This window comes from Candoia aspera, chromosome 1, assembly GCF_035149785.1.
Source record: "Candoia aspera isolate rCanAsp1 chromosome 1, rCanAsp1.hap2, whole genome shotgun sequence".
In the NCBI taxonomy this organism is placed as follows: domain Eukaryota; kingdom Metazoa; phylum Chordata; class Lepidosauria; order Squamata; family Boidae; genus Candoia; species Candoia aspera.
This window is the reverse complement of record NC_086153.1, coordinates 14407514-14426571: the sequence shown is the minus strand read 5'-3', so window position 1 is coordinate 14426571 and position 19058 is coordinate 14407514. Positions and strand designations below refer to the sequence as shown.

At 40.3% G+C, this 19058-nt stretch overlaps 1 protein-coding gene across 3 annotated transcripts in view; it reads right to left on the bottom strand.

Moving 5' to 3' along the window:
* The window catches only part of ANKFY1 (ankyrin repeat and FYVE domain containing 1), a 70137-nt gene that overhangs the window by 38085 nt on the left and 12994 nt on the right, over nucleotides 1–19058 (bottom strand). For all 3 annotated transcript variants that reach the window (XR_010067575.1, XM_063297754.1, XM_063297767.1), the window contains exons 2-7: nucleotides 18216–18408; nucleotides 12626–12744; nucleotides 8155–8290; nucleotides 3324–3447; nucleotides 1400–1549; nucleotides 586–751 (exon numbers count right to left, since the gene is read on the bottom strand). Coding sequence is in view for 2 of the 3 variants with exons in the window: in XM_063297754.1 (XP_063153824.1) it covers nucleotides 586–751; nucleotides 1400–1549; nucleotides 3324–3447; nucleotides 8155–8290; nucleotides 12626–12744; nucleotides 18216–18408 (888 nt within the window). In the remaining variant the exon portion in view is untranslated. The remainder of the gene's footprint in view (nucleotides 1–585; nucleotides 752–1399; nucleotides 1550–3323; nucleotides 3448–8154; nucleotides 8291–12625; nucleotides 12745–18215; nucleotides 18409–19058) is intronic.

Genomic DNA, 19058 nt, shown 5'->3' with positions numbered 1-19058 from the left:
GTTGTCCCGGGCCTACCTTTTTGTGTGTGTATGAAGAGGACAGCCTTCACCGCTTCATTCGAAGGCCAAATATACGTAGCTCAGACAAAGTTTTACATTCCGCTTTATTTATTTTGATTTCTATAGCCGCCCATCTCAACAAGTGACTCATGTTAAACAGATGCCGATATAACATTCACTATGGTCTGTAAAAGTCGGGCATGGCAAAAGGAATGCTTTCAGGATCACCCACTGCTTCTGCTCTAAAAATGCCCACCCCATTACCTCTGTAGACCAGAAGCAAGGAATCTATGCATGGTACTAAAAACCTAATTCTGTCCTAAATGTGTGAGATTATATTAAGCCAAAATGCAACTGTATGAACCTAACACAGCTTTTGTCCTTGCACAACATATGAAACCAGCCAATGGTTGCTTTTGCAACAAATCATAGTTAAGCAAAACATGTCTTATCACCTTGTTGAACCCAGCAATAGTTACTCTGAGTTCCTAACGATTTGTCTATTGAGAAATTCAAAGGCCTGCAATTATTAAATTCAACCCATTCTGATCTATATAAACGAAGGCTCAGCGGCACTATCTTTACCCCTTTGAATTGCTTTGTGCAACAGACTCCAGCCTTTCTTGTCCACCAAATCCACATCTGCTTTGTGATTCACCAAGGTAGTTGCAATACTTTCCAGCCTTCGACAGAGTGCTAAGTCTAAAGCCAGGTCTCCGTTGTGATCCAGTTCATTTAACTTTCCAGGCAACTGTAGGAACAAGACCAGTGGACAGATGTCAGTCACTGTGATAACACCAGTAACAGAAATATCTGGACTTTACTCTTATTTATATTATTAATATGTAATTTTATAAGGCATTTTATATATTTATTGTTTCAGTGAGTATTTTGTTGTAAACCACCCAGAGTCCCTCCAGTGGGAGGAGATGGGCGGTGAGAAATTTGATAAATAGACAAATAAAATAATACCAATATATTAAACTAGGATTCAAATATTTCTTCCTCATGGAAATGCTAAGTGCTAAGGAAACAGAAAGGGCAGAATACACTTTTAGGAGATGGGAGGAGTCACAGCTCAGTGAAGAAACAGATTCTCTGTATGCTGAAGGTCTAAGGCTCAGCTGCAGTTCAGAATCACTGCCAGACAGGAGGAGAGAGAAACTGCGCTACACAGATCAATGGTCTCAATGTAGAGGACAACTCCATACATTGACAAATATTATTAGAAGTAAAGATGGCAAAGGCTACTATTAATTTATATCCCTTAGTTTCTTCACTTTTTTATTAATATCAGTTGCTAGCAACTGTTATTCTTTTTTAAGATATATAGTGCACGTATATACTTTCAAAATTCCATCCTCTTATAGATTTTGGAGGCAAGGGCATCTAATCCTACCTGTGAATCCATTTCTATAAGATATAGGAAAACAACATCTTCTCTCTCCACTTTAATAGCTTTGTGCAAAGGGTAGTCTGTTTTAGATTTGATCATTTTATACAAGAGCTGAGCACTCATGCTACTGAAGTCTTCTTTCCTCAAATCATCCTGCAAAGTTTTAGAAAAAAGATACAATTTTATATTGATCTCAACAAAGCATTAGGCTAGCCTTCCCAATCTGGCCATAGGTGAGAATGGCCACTGAGCAGTTTTGACTGTGAATTCAGAGTTGAATTGCCAATGTATCTGGAAGGCACAAGGTCTTTTTCATCAGAGGCCTGATCAACAGTTCAGTGAGATTTACTAAGGCAAGAAACAATGCTAAGTGTTTGTTCATCTCAGAAAACGGAAATATCTATCCTTTTAGAAACACGTCTCAACCTGGGAGCAGATGGACTGAGGATATCTAGGTTTCTCCCTTTTGTGTATCACATCAAGCTAGATCAACCTATAAAGTCAAAAAGAATGAGATCCCAGGAATTATATTGTACTTTCCCCAAAACAGAAGATAGAATGAGAATCTGAGATGGCAAAGTAATGGCATTAATTAAGGAACTCCTGAGTCAGACCATGTGCTGTAGTGTAAGACGACCACTAAGGCTAAAGGGTTTGTCTTATATACTGGCCATCTTGAAGACTACCTATCTAGGCCATACTGTACATCCTATTTATAAAAAGTACTGTATTTTGATTTTTCCATATTAGAACCAAACCTTGCAGGAGAAAAAAAGGAAGTCTAAAATATGAGTTGTTCTATTGCTTTGCAAGGAAGAAAAAAACCTTTGATTCACTAAAATTTCTCTCCTGAAGAATGCCAGTGTAGTAGTTTTGTACACAATGTTTCCCTAGGGTCTGGATCACAATTCTAAGAACATCTGCCCATATTGCATCATCCCAAACTACTAGCATATTTATCTGAAGACAGCACACAGGCTGATGTTCTCTAATGGGGCATTTTCTCCCACGCCACAAAATGTTTTCGTAGAAGAAAACAGTTTTGAACTGAGCTGCAATTTAGTAATTACAGGCCAGAACCTCCTGTTTTCAGTTCAAACAGCACTTCTATTGTTAATGCCGTGACATCCTATTTTAAGTAGCCAGTCACCACTGGTGTGAGGGAAAAAACTGCATGGCTATATGGTCCTTCATGTGAAAACAAAACTTCTCAGGACGTGAAAGGCTAGGACATCACAGAGAAGGCTAAGCTAAACAATCTCTCTCTAATGTGTTAGCTTTTTACATGCAAGGTTCTCTCTTTCTTTGTTTATATCCATAAAAACAGTAAGCTCTTCTATCTGAGTTCTGGGATACAGCATTGTCTACAGGAAGCCTCTCTTAACAACCACAATAGGGACTGGAAAACTGATTAAGTGCTGCAGCTGTTAAGTGCATCACCACGTGACCAGATCTGATTTTACGACTATTTTTGCAATGGTTGTTAAGCAAATCCAGCATGCCCAATGGATGTTTTTTGCTGGAAACTGGCAAAAAAGGTCGCAAATCATGATCATGTCACCACAGGATGCTGCAACTGGTTGTAAATGTGAGCTGGCTGCCAAGTGCCCAAGTTGCGATCACGTGACTGCAGGGGTGGTGTGACGTTTTGCAACAGTCATGTGAGTACAGGTTGTAAAGCACTTTTCCCGAGGCTGTTTGGGACCATTGTCGAACGAATGGTTGTTAAGTGAGTACTACCTGTATTGGGACATGAGTAAGGTTCACCCCAAAAAAGTTCTGTAATGATAAATAAAACAACATCGTAGCATAGTTTCAAATTTCACACAGTTTTGCATAGAACATGGACAACAGCTACATTTTTAGTGATTAGAAATAAGGATGCAGATCCTCAAATATCTTCTTGAAGAGATCTCTTAATGCTTACCCAATGATTAGCAATTATCTCAGCACAATAGTTCATTAAAGTGCTGGCATTTAGCTCTTCTGCTGTCTGATAGAAGCGGATGCAGTTCCTTACATTTACAAGTGACATGACTCCTTTTTCACACCTACCAAGACAACAAATACAAGACGGTCAGCAAGGACTACTCAAAAAAGAGAGTAAAAGAGAAGGGGCATCTCAGTATGGAACCAACAGGAAGAACACTTCTATTTTGTATTACTCCAGTTGAATCTAAGTTCCTTGTAAGGATCTTGGCCCAGATCAGTTATTATTTTTCCAGGGCATTATGGAAGCCAGATTCAAAATAAATCAGGGTCCAAAACCAACTTCAGACAGTGTTTTCAAGTTTGTTTTGAACACAAAAAAACCACCAGGAGCTAATTAGCTCAGGAATGTTTAAATTATGGCACACCAAGAAGGAAAAGGGTCAAAAGGAGTCTGGTAGCACCTTTTTTGACTAACAAACTTTATTAAAAGATACTGTGTAAGTTTTTGTGAGCTGCAACTTACTTCATCAAATGCACAGAATGCCTAGACCAATGTAGGATTTAAATTTGGGTAAGGCGGAAAGGGACATTTCATCTACATCTGAGACAGATTTAAAGCACCTTATCAATTAACAATTGTAGTGTGTTAAAAACCCTTGTGTTTGCTCAGACCTTCTGAGATAACCTGAAACCTTTGGATGTACATGACTTCAGCAATTTCTCACTCAACTGTATGATTAAAAGGCCCATTTCCCCCTGCCCCAAAACAGTTATTTTGAGGTCTGCCATGGAATATCCCCAGGGAAGTTGAAATGCTCTGATACTACTTTGTCCTTGTTTTGAGTCCTGATGTCAAACTTCTGCCCATTAATTCTTTTGTGCAAAGTTTATCCCATTTGTCCTACAAAGAATCCAGAGGGGCGTTGCTGGCAGGTGATAGGATGTATCACATTAAAGGAAGAATGTGTAAAGAGGCCCCTAATCTTGGGGCTGTGATGGTATTATTGGTGTAGCTATGGAGGCAAAGCAGACACCAACAAAGTTATAGGGAATATTAATAAAAATCCTAAAACTTTAGAACACTAAGATCTAACTACAGGTAGTCCTCAACTCATGACCACTTGTTTAGCGACCGTTCAAAGTTACAACAGCACTGGAAAAATGTGACTTGCAACCGGTCCTCACACTTATGACCATCTTGGTGTCCCTGCAGTCACGTGATCAAAATTCAGGCACTTGGCAACCAGCATGTATTGCAGCATCCTAAGGTCATGTGATTGCCATTTGTGACCTTCCCAGCTGGCTTCCACCGAGCAAAATCAATGAGGAACTGGGTAATTCACTTAACAATTGTGGTGATTTGCTTAATGACTGCGGCAAAAAGGTCATAAAATTGGGATTGTAAAATTGAGTGCAGTCACACGATGCCTTGTATCAGATTTGTACTTACTATTGATATTAAAACTATAAAGACAAAAGAAATTCATTGGTACCATAAACAGGATACTTTATATTTATATTACTAATTAAATATATTTTGTGGGTATATTTTTATTTTATGAAATTATTTTAAATTTCGTGTCTGTGTACGCGCACACGCGCGCATGTGTGTAAACAGGAATAAGAATTTAAGATACAGAATGACAAGTTAATAGTAAAGTTATATGGGTTACTAACACAAAAGTGAAAAACTTTTAACACAAAGATTTATTTACATAGATTTAAAGAATGTCCAACTCCCAAAGACTCTGGGCACTTTACATTCTAACAAGGTTAGAGCAACAAAAAACCCCTCAAGGGATGTGTGTCCAGAAAAAGAAAAAAAACAGACAAACAGACAAAATCTTACAGGAGCTCACCAGCCATCCTTCCCCAAGGCTTGGGAAAATAGACAGATTTTTAGTGCCTTCTAGAATGTCATTATACTGAGAGTCTGATGCATCTCTGCAGAATGCCATTCCAGAGGGCAGGCACTGCAACAGAGTAGGCACGTTTCCAAGATCCCACGAGATGGCATTGTTTAATTGAAAGGACTTGAAGTACACCTACTCTGCCAAAGCTTATTAGACAGGCAGAAACTATAGGAGATAGATGGTCCCTCAAATAATCAGGCCTATAAAGGGCTTTATAGGTGGTAACCGGCACCTTAAATTGCACTCAGAAGCCAAGTGGCCACCAGTGCTACCCACAGAGCAGAGGTGTTACATGGACATTCTGTAGCATGACTTATTACTGCCTGCACTGCCATATTCTGGACCAGCTGTAGTTTCTATGTGGCTTTCAAATGCAGCCCCATGTAGAGCACATTGCAGCAGTCCATTCTTGAGGTGACTAAGTGACCATCTGAAGGGCCTTCCAATCCGGGAACAAGCACAACTAGCACACTAGGTAGATCTGTGCAAAGGCCCTCTCGGTTACAGCTGCCATCTGCTCTTTGAGCAGGAGTGGTGAGTCCAAGATGACCCTCAAATTGTGCACCAGTCTTGAATGGAAAAGCGCAGCCCTATCCAAGACTAAAATTGGAGATTTCCCAAGTCAAGTGGGCCCAAATATCCATAGCTACTTGGTCTTGTTGGGATTGAGCCTAAAGATTCTCCCTGTCCAGACCCACATAGCCTCCAGACACTGAGACAGGACATCAACAAGAGTCCAGAGTCAAGATATAGAGTGACCTCACCCAGAAGCTTCACATAGAATGTTGAAGGTTCTGGGTGTCTCAGTAGATCAAAAGAGCTACTGGTAGCCCTCAGGTTACAACGGCAATTGGGACTGGAATTACCATTGCTAAACAATGCAACTGTAAAGTGTGACATCATGTGATCTCATAGCTTAGCAATGACAATCCCAGGAGTCCTGGTTACCGTTGTACCCTCAAGACAAGTGGGTTAAGTGGGAAGAGGCAGGAGTTCCAGATAAGGGGCAGGTGGGGTGCCACAAGGGGAGTGAGGAAAGCCAGGGAGGGCCAGGGAGGCCATGCACAAGCAGGATGGTGGTGCTCCGGGTGGGAGAAAAAGCAGGAGTGACTTATGACCTTCCCTGCTGGCTTCCCCATTGACTCTGCTTGTGGAACGCCAGCACAGAAGGTTGGAAATAATGATCATGTGACCACGCCTCCCTGCAACGTCATTAATTTTGAGCAGGGCACTTGAGCGCCTGGATCATAATCATGTGACTGTGGGGGTGCTGTGATGGCCAGAACTTCGAGGATTGGTCATACGTCCATTTTTTTTTAGTGCCACCACAACTTTGAACAGTTGCTGAATGGACATAAGCTGAGGACTACCTGTAATGCAAACCTGGGCTGCATCAGGAGAGGTATCATGTTGAGATCACAGAAAATGACAGTTCCATCTCCCTGCACTAGTCCGATTTTGGTCACCAAAATATAAGGAGGATGCTGAGGAGCTGGAACAAGTGTAGAGAAGAACAACTTGGGGAGGCTAAATCTTATGAAGGCTGAATCTTATGAAGAACAGTTGGAGCTTGGAGGCTAAATCTTATAAGAATCGCTTAAAAAATATGGGTATGTTTAGCCTACAGAAGAGAAGGCTAAGGAAAGACATGATAACAGTATTCTAATACTTGAAGGGCTGTCACAGGGAAGAGGGGGTGGATTTATTCTCCATAGTGCCCAAGGGTAGGCAAGAACCAGTGGGTGGAAGCTTTACAGAGAGAGATCCAAACTTGAAATAAGGAGTAATTTCTTGACTGTAAGAACTATTTTGCAGTGGATCAGCCTTCTTCCTAGCATCGTGCTCCATCACTGGAGGTTTTCAAACAAAGACTGGATAGCTATTTGTCTGGGATGATCTGAGGATTTCTGCCCTGGGCAGGGGATTGGACTAGATGTCCTTCAAGACTCCTTCCTTTATGATTCTATGACAAATGAAATAAAACAAATATAGAATAAAAGTGGTCAGTAGACCAAACAATCTAGATTATAAGGTGTAATAAACTAAGAATTTTTTTGGCTCTTGTGGAAGGCCTTTGGATCCTGATTAGTGGAGAATTATTGGCACCAGACGTGGAATATGTATAGATGTGCAATCGTTAATTCTTAATGTAATGGTGCATTTATAGTATTTATTATTTACTGGGTTATTGGTGTTGCTTTCTGTGTACCATCTAGAGTCTTTTTAAGACTGAGAAGGTTTGAACCCCCCAAAATTTAACATATTTGTTTTACAAAAAAACCAAACCAAACCAAACCTGAGGAAATCCATAAAAATACTCTCCCAAATCCAAGAATCATAGAATGCATGAGTGGGAAGGAAATTGGACTAGGATGGGGTTGAGCTGTGAGGATTGGTGACAGGTAACCATTCAGCTCCCATTTGATAATCTCCAGCAAGTAGGAATCCACCATTGTTCTGAATAGATGGTTCCATTGCTTAATAGCTATTTCCATCAGGGAATTCCTTCTAATATTTAGTTTGAATCTCCTTTCCTTTCATTTTAATTCAATAGTCCTTATCCTACTAACAGCTTCAAGGGAGAACTGATCTATCCTCTCTTCTCTCTCTCACACACACACACACACCCTTAACCTGGAAAGAGTCCTCCTTTTTGGGGGGAGATGGGCGGTGATAGAAATTTGAATGAATAAATAAATAAAAACCACAGCCTCATCCAATCAGCCAAATACTCCATACATCAGCTCCACAACTCAACAGCCTCCTTGGGAAACTCCCATTTGCTTGCTTGGACTCCCAGGTGCCTGACCTGTTACTAAAAAGAGGCCAGTATGCTGTGACGCTAATTGACATTAGGACCAAACAGCCATGCCATGCTAATTAAGACACAGGCACCAGAACTCAGAAGCTTGCCTTTCCCTGAGGAGCTGCAGCTGAAACCTGTTTGCTACTTTCATCAGCTCGGTCAGAAATACATCGTCTTCTCGCAGCTCCAGCTCATCTGTGTAAATCCAGCGCAGCATTGCCATGGCCACCTCGGGATCAGCGTCTGGTGGAAGAGCATCAATTATTTTACTCCTATAGGGAGAAAAACTGTTTTGCTTTTGCAAGAGACTAGCTTTAACAGTCATCAATAAGAAAACAGTAAGTAAAATTCAGACCTCTGATCAGTGCCAATCATCACTCAACCAACACAAGGAGGAAACAGTGGCATGGACACACATACAACTGCAACCAAGTATGGTATTTTTTGGCTTCGGCAGTTCCATCGCCCCAAGCAATTGTGGCTTACTGAGCAAACCATGGGTTAAAAAAAGTTGTTGGCTTAGCACAGCATGTGAACCGAACCAACATCAATAGAAATGGACTTATCAACAGGTGATTTGGAAGGATGAGAGATCTAAGAGGAAGGTCTTCTACCGCTCAGACTCGATTAGTGCGGATAATGAATCCCATGAAGTGGTCGCACTATTCAAAGTTCTAATTACATGTAAAACATGGTAACTGGTTCCAGCTTGACGGACATAGGCAAGGAAACATTTTAAACATAAGTTTTTATATGTTCGTTAATGAACTATTATAGTAAAGGATAAAAAGAATATACCTATAATCTAAATTTATTGATAACAAAGTTACAGAGTAGTTATAGGAAGCAAAATAAAAATCCAGGCATTCCAATGGCTCATTTTAGAGTTGCTAGGACCACGTTCAGATCGCTCAATCACATCAAATTTTTGCTCTAATGTAATAACTCTTTTTTTGTGCTCGTATTTTTATCTGAAAGAATTTTCCTCCTATCCATTTTGCACATGCAAAGATAAACAAGTGCAGACTGAAGCAGCAGCATCTAAAACCCCAACAGTAACCTGGTAACCTCAACTGCGCATGTGCTAACCTCAACTATGCATCTGCTAGCCTCGCATTAACTGAATTTTGGTTTGCATTAAATGTGACCTGCTGTCATCGTACAATTCGCATGATATTGAATACTGTATTATTTGAACTCGCATTAATTGCAACCTAGCACTATGTAGTATGCACAAAGATTTGCTAAAACCTGGCTTCACAATACATATAGTGGCTGGGTTCCCACAACAGATTGAATTAGGAATGATCTAAACCTGATTTTAGATTAGTCTAGTGTGTTGTGGGAACTCAGACACAGAAAAACATGTCTGTTAATAAATAGAAATGAGGATGGTCTATTAATTGGTCACCAGGATGCAACTAGACAACCGGAACAATTTAATTCCATAGCCTGTTCAGCAATCCCCTTTATTGATGACACTACTATCTGATTAATCCCTTTATGGCTAAGAAAAAAAGAGTAGAACCTTTGGCCACAATAATGTTACACAACTTTGCTATGCAAAATTAAGAATTCATGCCTTTCTCTTTTTACTCCCCATCCTTTTTTTCACATTATATCATTTTTTTTCAGATTGTCTAGTTGAGGCAAAGACTGCCCTCTTTTGATGGATCTATAACCCTTGGAACTTTTCTGACTGAGAGTGGGACATTAATAAATAAAAATAATATTGTCAGGAGAGCTCTATTTTTAAAATATTGATTTGTTATCTTAAGGTATTCCCTTTGCCCAATGTTGTACAAGTTCTCAGAGCCTACGGATCCTGTTACAAATATTAACAGAATGCATGACAAAATTCTGATTTAATATTGCTCTAGTTTAACGTATGTTAAAATTATGAGTACAGCTGTAAAGCAGTAAGAAATCAGTGGTACAGTACTGTATTCTAACAAATAACCTCTAATTTGTAACCTAACAAATACCTTTACTCCTTGCTTTCATGTCTTTTCATCAGATTTTGAGTTGCTGCTTATGCTTTTTAGTCAGATTTTTTAAGCTGAAAAATCTGTTTACTGTGAGGCATACATTTAGAAGTGGCCAAAATGAACGTATTATCAGATTCTGATTACCTATGCCTCCATAGCTACAATTTTAAGGCCACGGCATTAGTGATGACTTGTAAATTCAAAGAGCTGGTGGCATTTACTTTGTAGCGGTGAAAAGCAGTGTACAGTAACACTGTTTGCTGTGAACATTTTAGAAATTAACACAAGGTAGGGCCAGCCCATGAGCCTCAGAAACCAGTAATAGCAATACTATTAGTGATATTTATAACTCTGCTGTAAGATGAATGCTGACTATGTGCCCACTTTCTAAAAAGCAGAGCACACTGGCTGAAGTACTAATATTAGAAGGGGTCTTACAGCCAGAAGCATAAGGGACAAGTCAGCCATAAAGGGGTGCTACCTTTTAATGAGGTTTAATAAACAGTCCATGTTCAAATACCCCAAAGGCATTACAATCGCTGATATTCTTTGACTGGTTCTCTTCCGCTGTCTCCCCATTCATCATATTTCAACATCAGAAATTAGGCTAAAAGCAAACGACACTGGTGTGAAACTAGAATACTTCAAATTCCTATTTTCATGGGGATTAGAATAGCAAATTGGGGCCACCAGTCCTATCAGAAAAAAGGACAGGACCGAATTAAAATCCACAATTGGGCATGCATGGCCCTTCTTGGACATCACTTGCTCTCAGCCCAATATATTTTGTGCATCTATTAAAATAAAAAAATGGGTGAGGAAAATTGTTTCGAGGAAGGAAAACATGTATTGTGTGGTCAGCTCACAATATTTATTTATAACAATGTTTAGTCTGATTAAAAGGGACTAAAGGGATAACATTAACCCACAGCACCATACAATATTATGATGGTCAGAACCATAAATACTAGAGAGAGGCCACTCAGGAGCAATTACATCTAATGTTCCCACTACCTCTGAATTCCAGAGCTTGATTAGGTGTATGGTAGAACTGCCTGCCAGGCTATCAGGAAGATACCAAAATGCCTGCTGGATACCTTGCTCCCATTATGGAGGCCATAGGTGCCAATAAGCTGGATGGTGATCAAGAAAAAAATCTAACTTTGAAAAAAGACTAATTACAATGTCTTCAATCTTCAAACCATTAGCCATTTGATCCAACATAAAGGCCAGATCCAACATGGGGTTGCCTGTAAGAGTCAAATGTGGGTTTGGGTTTGCTTTCACATGCTACATGAACTCAGCCACTGGGATCAATTTCCTTTACACAGGCTTCAGTAATTTTATGACACACGAATTATATACCACTAGTACTAATTTTAGCAGATGATAATGGTTATGCTATTTTGGGGAATGAGCATGTAGCCCTATAAAACTGCCTACCTGAACCTATGAATAACAGTTTTGGGTAGTTTCAATTTGATTGATAGTAAATACATTCTTTATGAGATTAGCACTGTGGAACTCAATGCTTTTTAAGACACAGAAACTTATTTTGTGGGGGGGAAAAGTAAATTAAAAAAAATCTTCTGGAAAGTTTGTCATTATCGATCACTTATTTTCAAGCAACAAAACCCTTTTTAACAGAGAGCCAAATCTCTTTTAATTCAAAGACTGACACATACCTGAATAACGTTGTTTATTTATGTATTTATTTTTTTGCCTATTTTTATACTGCTTCTCCTCTACTCATTTCAAAGTGGTGTATAACAACAAATCATTAGATATACTGTAGAAATAAAATTACAATACATTAAAAATAATAAACATAAAAGCATACAAATTAAAAAGATAGGGAGAAAAGAACAATCTGCAACATTTGAGGCATGAGAGATACAGCATAATTCAATACGTTGGCTAGGAAAATATGGGAACTGCTATGCAATATGAAGGCTAACATACCCTAAGGAATTTTAAAGTGACTTATTTTATAACATAAATTCCAGCAGCTCTATTTATCTCTTTAAATGTCATTTCAGAACATTTCTCTTGGACAGTAGAGTCGAGTCTCATCCCAGAACCCAGTTTTTAGGGAAGAGTCGTGAATTTTTGACAAGCTTCTCAATCAGGAAGAAAAAAAACAAAACAGAGACACAGCCAAGTACCTAACTTAGGCTTCCAAAGATAAAAATGCTGGAATTGCAACAGTCGCCTTTATCCTGTAAGGCATAAATGACACTGATGCTTTCACAAAACAGTTTTGAAGACAAAAGGAACAATCAGTCAGTTTCAACAACTTGGTTTCCTTGCTATCTCAGGGACCTGTTTAATAAGACGAAAGAGACAACCATACCTAACATTCATGTCATTAAAATTAAAGAGAAATAAGCTTCCAATTTAACTGGCATTAAACACTTAGCATGTTTGAAAGACAAACACTTCATAATTAAAAGATTAACACTTTTGCAAGCTGAGCATTTCCTCTTGAAGGATAAAATGTAACCTCCTCTCCCAAAGGCATTTTATATTTTCATTATCTTCCCAAGGCAGTGAATACCTCTCTATTCTCTCACTCACAAACAGCACTAACCTGACAGATCTAGCTCATCCGTTGACACCAAGTTGGCCAGACTCCAAGCCTCACTCCGAGCTGCCAGTACGAATTTGTGAGCACTGATGTGCCTGTCTCCCACCTTGATCTTCAGGTCACTGAAGAAACACAACAAACAAAGCTATGTTTAGATGACTCGGTATTCTGCATAACTGCAACATCAATTTGGAAGAAATCAGGCGAGTTGCAGTGGGGACATGGTAAAGTATGTGGGTTCCCCCTGTACTTTAACCTAGTCTCCAGGTCTTTATAATGCCTGAGAAATCCAAAGCAACCTCTTCTCTCAGCACTTCTGGGAAACATCTGCTCTAAGAGCGTGATAAGAAAATGAAGACAACCCCCCCCAAAAGGGGGGATGGTGACTAATATTGCTTATTGCTTATTATTTGCAAGCACAAAACTAAGGACCAAGCCACCCACACAGAAGAAAAACTTTGGGAGGTTAGGTAAAATCCCCTTCTCTATTCAGGAAGGATTACTTTTAAAGGGCTACATCTTCAGCTAATTCTGGCTATACATCTGCAAATCTTAAAATAACAATATGGTAGCAATGAAAGTAAATGTAATTCATCGTATCTTTTAAGACAAAGATAGTCTGTGACAATGTGCCCCCCCACCCCACCCCTGTTCCTCCAAGCATCTCTCACATATGCCACCAAATTTCAGCAATGAGCCTTAAGTTTTTCAGTGGCATATTCCCACATTTTTGGCCAAAAGTAGGAGCTCCAAAATTGGTAGGCGTTTTCAATAACTCTGCTGCCATCTACTGTTCACTTGGATTTCTGCAGCTCGGATATAACAGCCCTACCCAAATCTTCCCACCAATGGCCAAAAATGCTGGTCTTGCTCATTCTTGTAATATCATCATATCGCTGACTATGCTCCAATGCCCATGGAGGAAAAAAATACTTTTTTTTTTTAAATTATCAACCTTGGTCTTTATTTATTTATTACAAGTAGTCCTTGCGAACTGACTGCCTCATTTAGTGACTGAAGTCACAACGGTATATAAAAAAAGCTTTGTAACTAATCCTTGCATTTACAACCGCTGCAGCATCCTGTGATCACATGACTGCAATTTGGGCACTTTGCAACTGGCTTGCAACAAGCAGAGTTCATAGAGATGGCAGAAGTAAAATCGTAAATCATAGTCAAATGATGTTTCGCTCAGCAACCATGGTGCTTTGCTTCATGACTAAAGGGGAAGTAAGGTCATAAGCCTGTTGTAGTCACGTGATTTTCTGCTTAGTGACCACAGCACTTAGTTACTGAGTTGCTGGTCCCAATTGTGGTCACTAAGCAAGGACTACATGTATTTCATTTGATTTATATGGCTACCCATCTTGCAACAGCATGTTTGGGTGGCTAACCCAGCTTAAAAACACCAATGTAATAACAAATAATAGCAATTACAGAAGACAACCAATAAAAAGCATAGAATGGCAACTGAGGACAGACCATCCAACAATAAATCAACCATAAATTAACAAGATCACATGGAATCAGCTAACCCATCAATCCCCATGCTTGGTAAACAACCAGATCTTAAGAGCTTTCTGAAAGCCGACAGGGTTAGGGTCAACTTAATCTTGGGTGATATGGTGTTTCAAAGGGCAAGTGCTGCAACAGAAAAAGCCTGCTTCCTGGGCCCTGCTAGATGACATTATTTAATCAACAGGACCTAGAGCATGCTTTTCCTGTCACTTCCAATGAAAGAGGCAAAAACAAGTGGAGAGAGGCAGTCCCTCAAATATCCTGTCTTAAGCCCAGGTTGGTAGATTTAACATTCATAATAATTTAGCTCATAACTGAAAAGGGGAAGAAAGAAGGTACCCAAAAGAAGGATGTGACAGAAATTTACATAGATGTTTATGATACAGAGAAAACATGGAAGAGACATGAGGGTGACAACAGTTAATTGTCTAGTTAGCACACCATTTTTAAAAAAAATTAATCTGTGAAAAAGATCCCCATGCTAATTTGGACAGATATGCTATATGGCATAAAAATGCTGAAAATGTACACAACAAAAGACAAATATGAAGTGTAACTACCAGTTCTGAAGAGCAGAAAGGACTTGCACACCAAAGGGAAAAGACTTGCACACCACCATGACAAATATTTAATTCAGAATACTGTAGGTTAAATATTTTAACCAGCAAAACGAAGTACATCTGCCTATATGCTGTACTCATGTATTTATCCTGCATTCATGTATTAAGTTTGCAACTGTAATTTAAGAGAAGCGTTTACTGCCTGAGAGCTACATATGGCCCTCAGACTAATTTCATGCAACCCAATTTTATTCAAAATGCCTCTGCATGAGGTAGGTTCTGAGTTATCTGTCACTACCCTGAAGCTTCTTGGGGAAAAAAAGAGAGTTTGTTACAGGAAGATTAGAAAACAGAAAGGGTGTTCCACCCACTGTTTAGCTTTAATCTCATCCACCAAGTGCTTCTAAGATATTGAAAATATTTCCTGTCCAGCCATTTAAAGGGACCATTATCTTTACAAGACCCATTCGCTATGAAACTGAATTATAGCAAGCTGGCATTGGCATTATTTATTTATTTATTTATCTATCTATCAAATTTATCACCGCCCATCTCCCAAAAGGGACTCTGGCCGGTTTACAATAAAACATGAATAAAAACATAAAACTGTAAAACACCATAATACACAATAAAATAAATATCATAAAAACCCCAATGGCTGGAAGTTCTCTGTGATTTGAAAGCAGAGCAGGGTCCTTCTAAGAAACTAACCATCTCCAGGAATGGCTACTCTCTCTCCTGCCCCAGGCATAACTACAGAACCAGGTCTTTAGTTGTTTCCTAAAGTCCAGGAGGGAGGGAGCCAATCTCACTTCCAGGGGAAGAATATTCCAAAGGGCAGGGGCTGTCGCAGAGAAGGCCCACCTCCTGGACCCCGCCAGATGGAATTCTCTTGCAGACGGGGTCCGTAGCATGCCCGCTCTGCACAATCAGGTGGGATGGATTGATGTGATGGGGAGGAGACGGTCCCTTAGGTAACCTGGACCTGTGCCATGTAGGGCTTTAAAGGTGATAACCAATACCTTGAATTGGACCCAGAAGCATACTGGCAACCAATGCAGCTTGCGGAGCAACGGGGTGACATGTGCTGATCTTGGGAAACCCAAGATTGCCCGCACGGCTGCATTTTGCACCAGCTGTAGCTTCTGGATACTCTTCAAGGGTAGCCCCATGTACAGTGCATTGCAGTAGTCTATATGGGAGATAACCAGGGCATGAGTGACCGTTCGCAGGGCCTCTCGCTCCAGGAAGGGGCGTAACTGGCGCACATGAAGTTGCACAAAGGCTCTCCTAGCCACGGCTGCCACCTGCTCTTCGAGCAGGAGCCGTGAGTCCAGGAGGACCCCCAAGTTACGCACCGGGTCTGTCTGGGGCAGTGCAACCCCATCCAGAACTAAAGATGTTAATTTCCAAGAAATCGAGGAGCCATTAATCCACAACCACTCCGTCTTCCCCAGGTTCAGCTGCAACCTGTTGTCCCCCATTCAGGCCCCCACAGCCCCCAGGCACTAGGAAAGGGTGGCGACAGCATCACTTACTTCACCCAGGATGGAGATGTACAATTGGGTATCATCTGCATATTGATGACACCTCACCCCGTAGTGATGGATTATCTCACCCAGTGGTTTTATGTAGATGTTAAAAAGGAGTGGAGAGAGTACCGAACCCTGCAGCACCCCACAAAGTAGGGGCCGCGGGCCGGATCTCTCGCTCCCTATCAACACCGACTGGGACCGACCCTGGAGGAAGGAGGTGAACCAGCACAGAACCATGACGCCCACCCCCAACTCCCTAAGTCAGTCCAGAAGGATACCATGGTCGATGGTATCGAAAGCCGCTGAGAGGTCAAGAAGAGCAAGGATGGATGCACTGCCTCCATCCCGCTCCCACCAGAGGTCATCCATAAGTGCAACCAATGCCGTTTCCTGGGCCTGAAACCTGACTGAAATCACTTGACTGCTCATCCTCATGCATGGAGTTCATTTCAAGATGCATCCCTCAAGAAAATACAACAAACTCATACTCAGAACAGTTCGCTAAAGGATAAGCCTCAACCTTTTGAAACTGTAGCTTGGACTGGATTTCATTCCACATCTTGAAACTCCAACACACAGAAGCAGCCTAGTTCTTGTGTGTTGGGATCTAATTCATTTATACATTCTATTCAGACAATACATTTTCATGCTCATGCATCTTTCGAAGTTGTATTTAATTAGTTGGTCTCCCTGTATTTAATACATTTCCTCTATGATCTTCTTCTATAAGGAAGAATACATTCATAAATAGGGTAAAGAAATAGGGAGGAAAAAAAGAGTATTCATTATTATTTCTCCCTAACCACACCCAGTAAAGAAGTAAAGGGCAGGGAGAAGCCCATAGTTGGCAATGTATGCTTAATTAAAAGCTAAAGTTAAGGTACTCTGGAGGTCTAAATGTCACTGATGGCTAGTGAAAGACAGTACTGTAAAGGTTTAAAAACTAGACAGTGCAGCCAAGTCATATCAATTTAATCATTTATTAACATTCAGAATCTATCAACAAAACTTCTGTTCAATGAACTGATAAGCCATAATACACAATGGCTGTTCATACAAAGTTAAATACCTGGCAGATAAATTCACAAACCATGCTAAGCTTAGTGTTAACCTAGATTAGGTTTTGTGCATTCGGTTATACTTTAATGAGTGAACGAAGAAAATGGGATAATTCCGTAGGAAGATTAAGCATTGTATGAATGCAGCCAATGTGCCTGTGAGAGCTAGAGGGGCATGGCCAGAAGCAAAGGGCCTGAAACTAGACTAGTCTGTTACAACAACTGCTTCACCTACTGAGAAACAAGTGGCTCTTAGTCTGTTACAATGTATGGGCAAGAGAAATAAATATAAGATTTGAACCTTGTGTTTGCTACAGGTATGCAGTAGCTGGTTTTCTTGTTATTAAGAGCTTCTGTAGTACCTGCAATGAAAGTATCTTATCAGAGCTGCACCTTGATTCTCTGATTGCAAGTCTTCCAATTCAAGCACCCATTGTGGGAAAGCCTGACTGTGTCATGTTCACTGTTTCAATGTACAGTATACATCGTAATGTTTCACACGCCATGGCGCTGACGCACGTTGCTGTTTGGGAGGGAGCTGCTGTGAAACCTTGTACCAAGCTCTGTATCTGTGTTCATTACAATGGGATGTGTTTGGATTATGTTCTCTGTTCAAGGACTTTTCTCGCAGACCATCAGAAACCATTAGGAGCACCTGGGATTGTGAGCTTGGGAAGATTCTACGGGGGGAGGGATTTCATTTGCACCGAGGGTTTTTAGTTTGCATTCGGCGCGCTTTGATCATTCTCAGCTTTCTCTGTGATCCTGCATACTATTCTTTAATAAATCAGATATCTTTGAATTCCTGCTCATGAGTCTGATAGTGTTTTAGAATAGGCAACCGTTACAGACCGTGATATTGGTAATGATGTTATATTACAGGAAGCAACCCGTGGTCTACCATTTTTAGGGAATCTCTTACCTATATTGCTCCTGCTCATACAATTCTGCCACAATGGAAAGCAGTCGACTGATGAAAGAGTCACTGGCATTCTCTTTGTTTGACTGAGCAGCTAGGAGAGTATATTTTCTCTCTGTTTCCGTCAGTTTTTTCTGCAATTTGACATATTCCTGACGGAGAAGCATCAAGTGTTTTTCCAGTTTTGCCACCTCTTCTGCAAAAATAAGCAAACAACAAAAAATCGTAACTGAATGGTACAACACATGACTTGCATGAACAAGAAATACCCACATTGTTCTCCACTAGGACCAGGAAGAGGTAGACAATAGTAGCAATGCATATGCAAGCTTATTCAGCCATGATTGTCCATAGAAAAAAAAATCAACATCCACTCTGTGGCACTGCCCCAGATGATTCCAAAGATCTTGAAAGTCTGACAGTCCTCTGAAATTCAGGTGAGATGTTACAAAAAAGGGGGGAAAAGTCTCCACCATAAACCAAATGTTTCAACTATGAGGTCTCTGGTTTTACATCAGTCTCAAGACAGACTGCAGATCAAATACAGTCTGTGACGGTGACTCTGAGTATCAGATTATCATATAAACAACCATGTGAGATCACAGCTGCCAGTTCTTTAGCTGGTGTTGGCCTTCATTCGCATCGAATTCTTCCCAAGAATCTAGGATGCCGTAATGTATCGGTGTAGTACATGTGCAGATCTAAGCAGTGTGGCCTTTTGTTATTGACAGATGGAAATTTTGTCATCTTATTATTATTACTTCCCATCTCTTTTATATATAATTCAAGGCGACGAACATACCTAATACTCCTGCCTATTTTCCCCACAACAGAACCCTGTGAGGT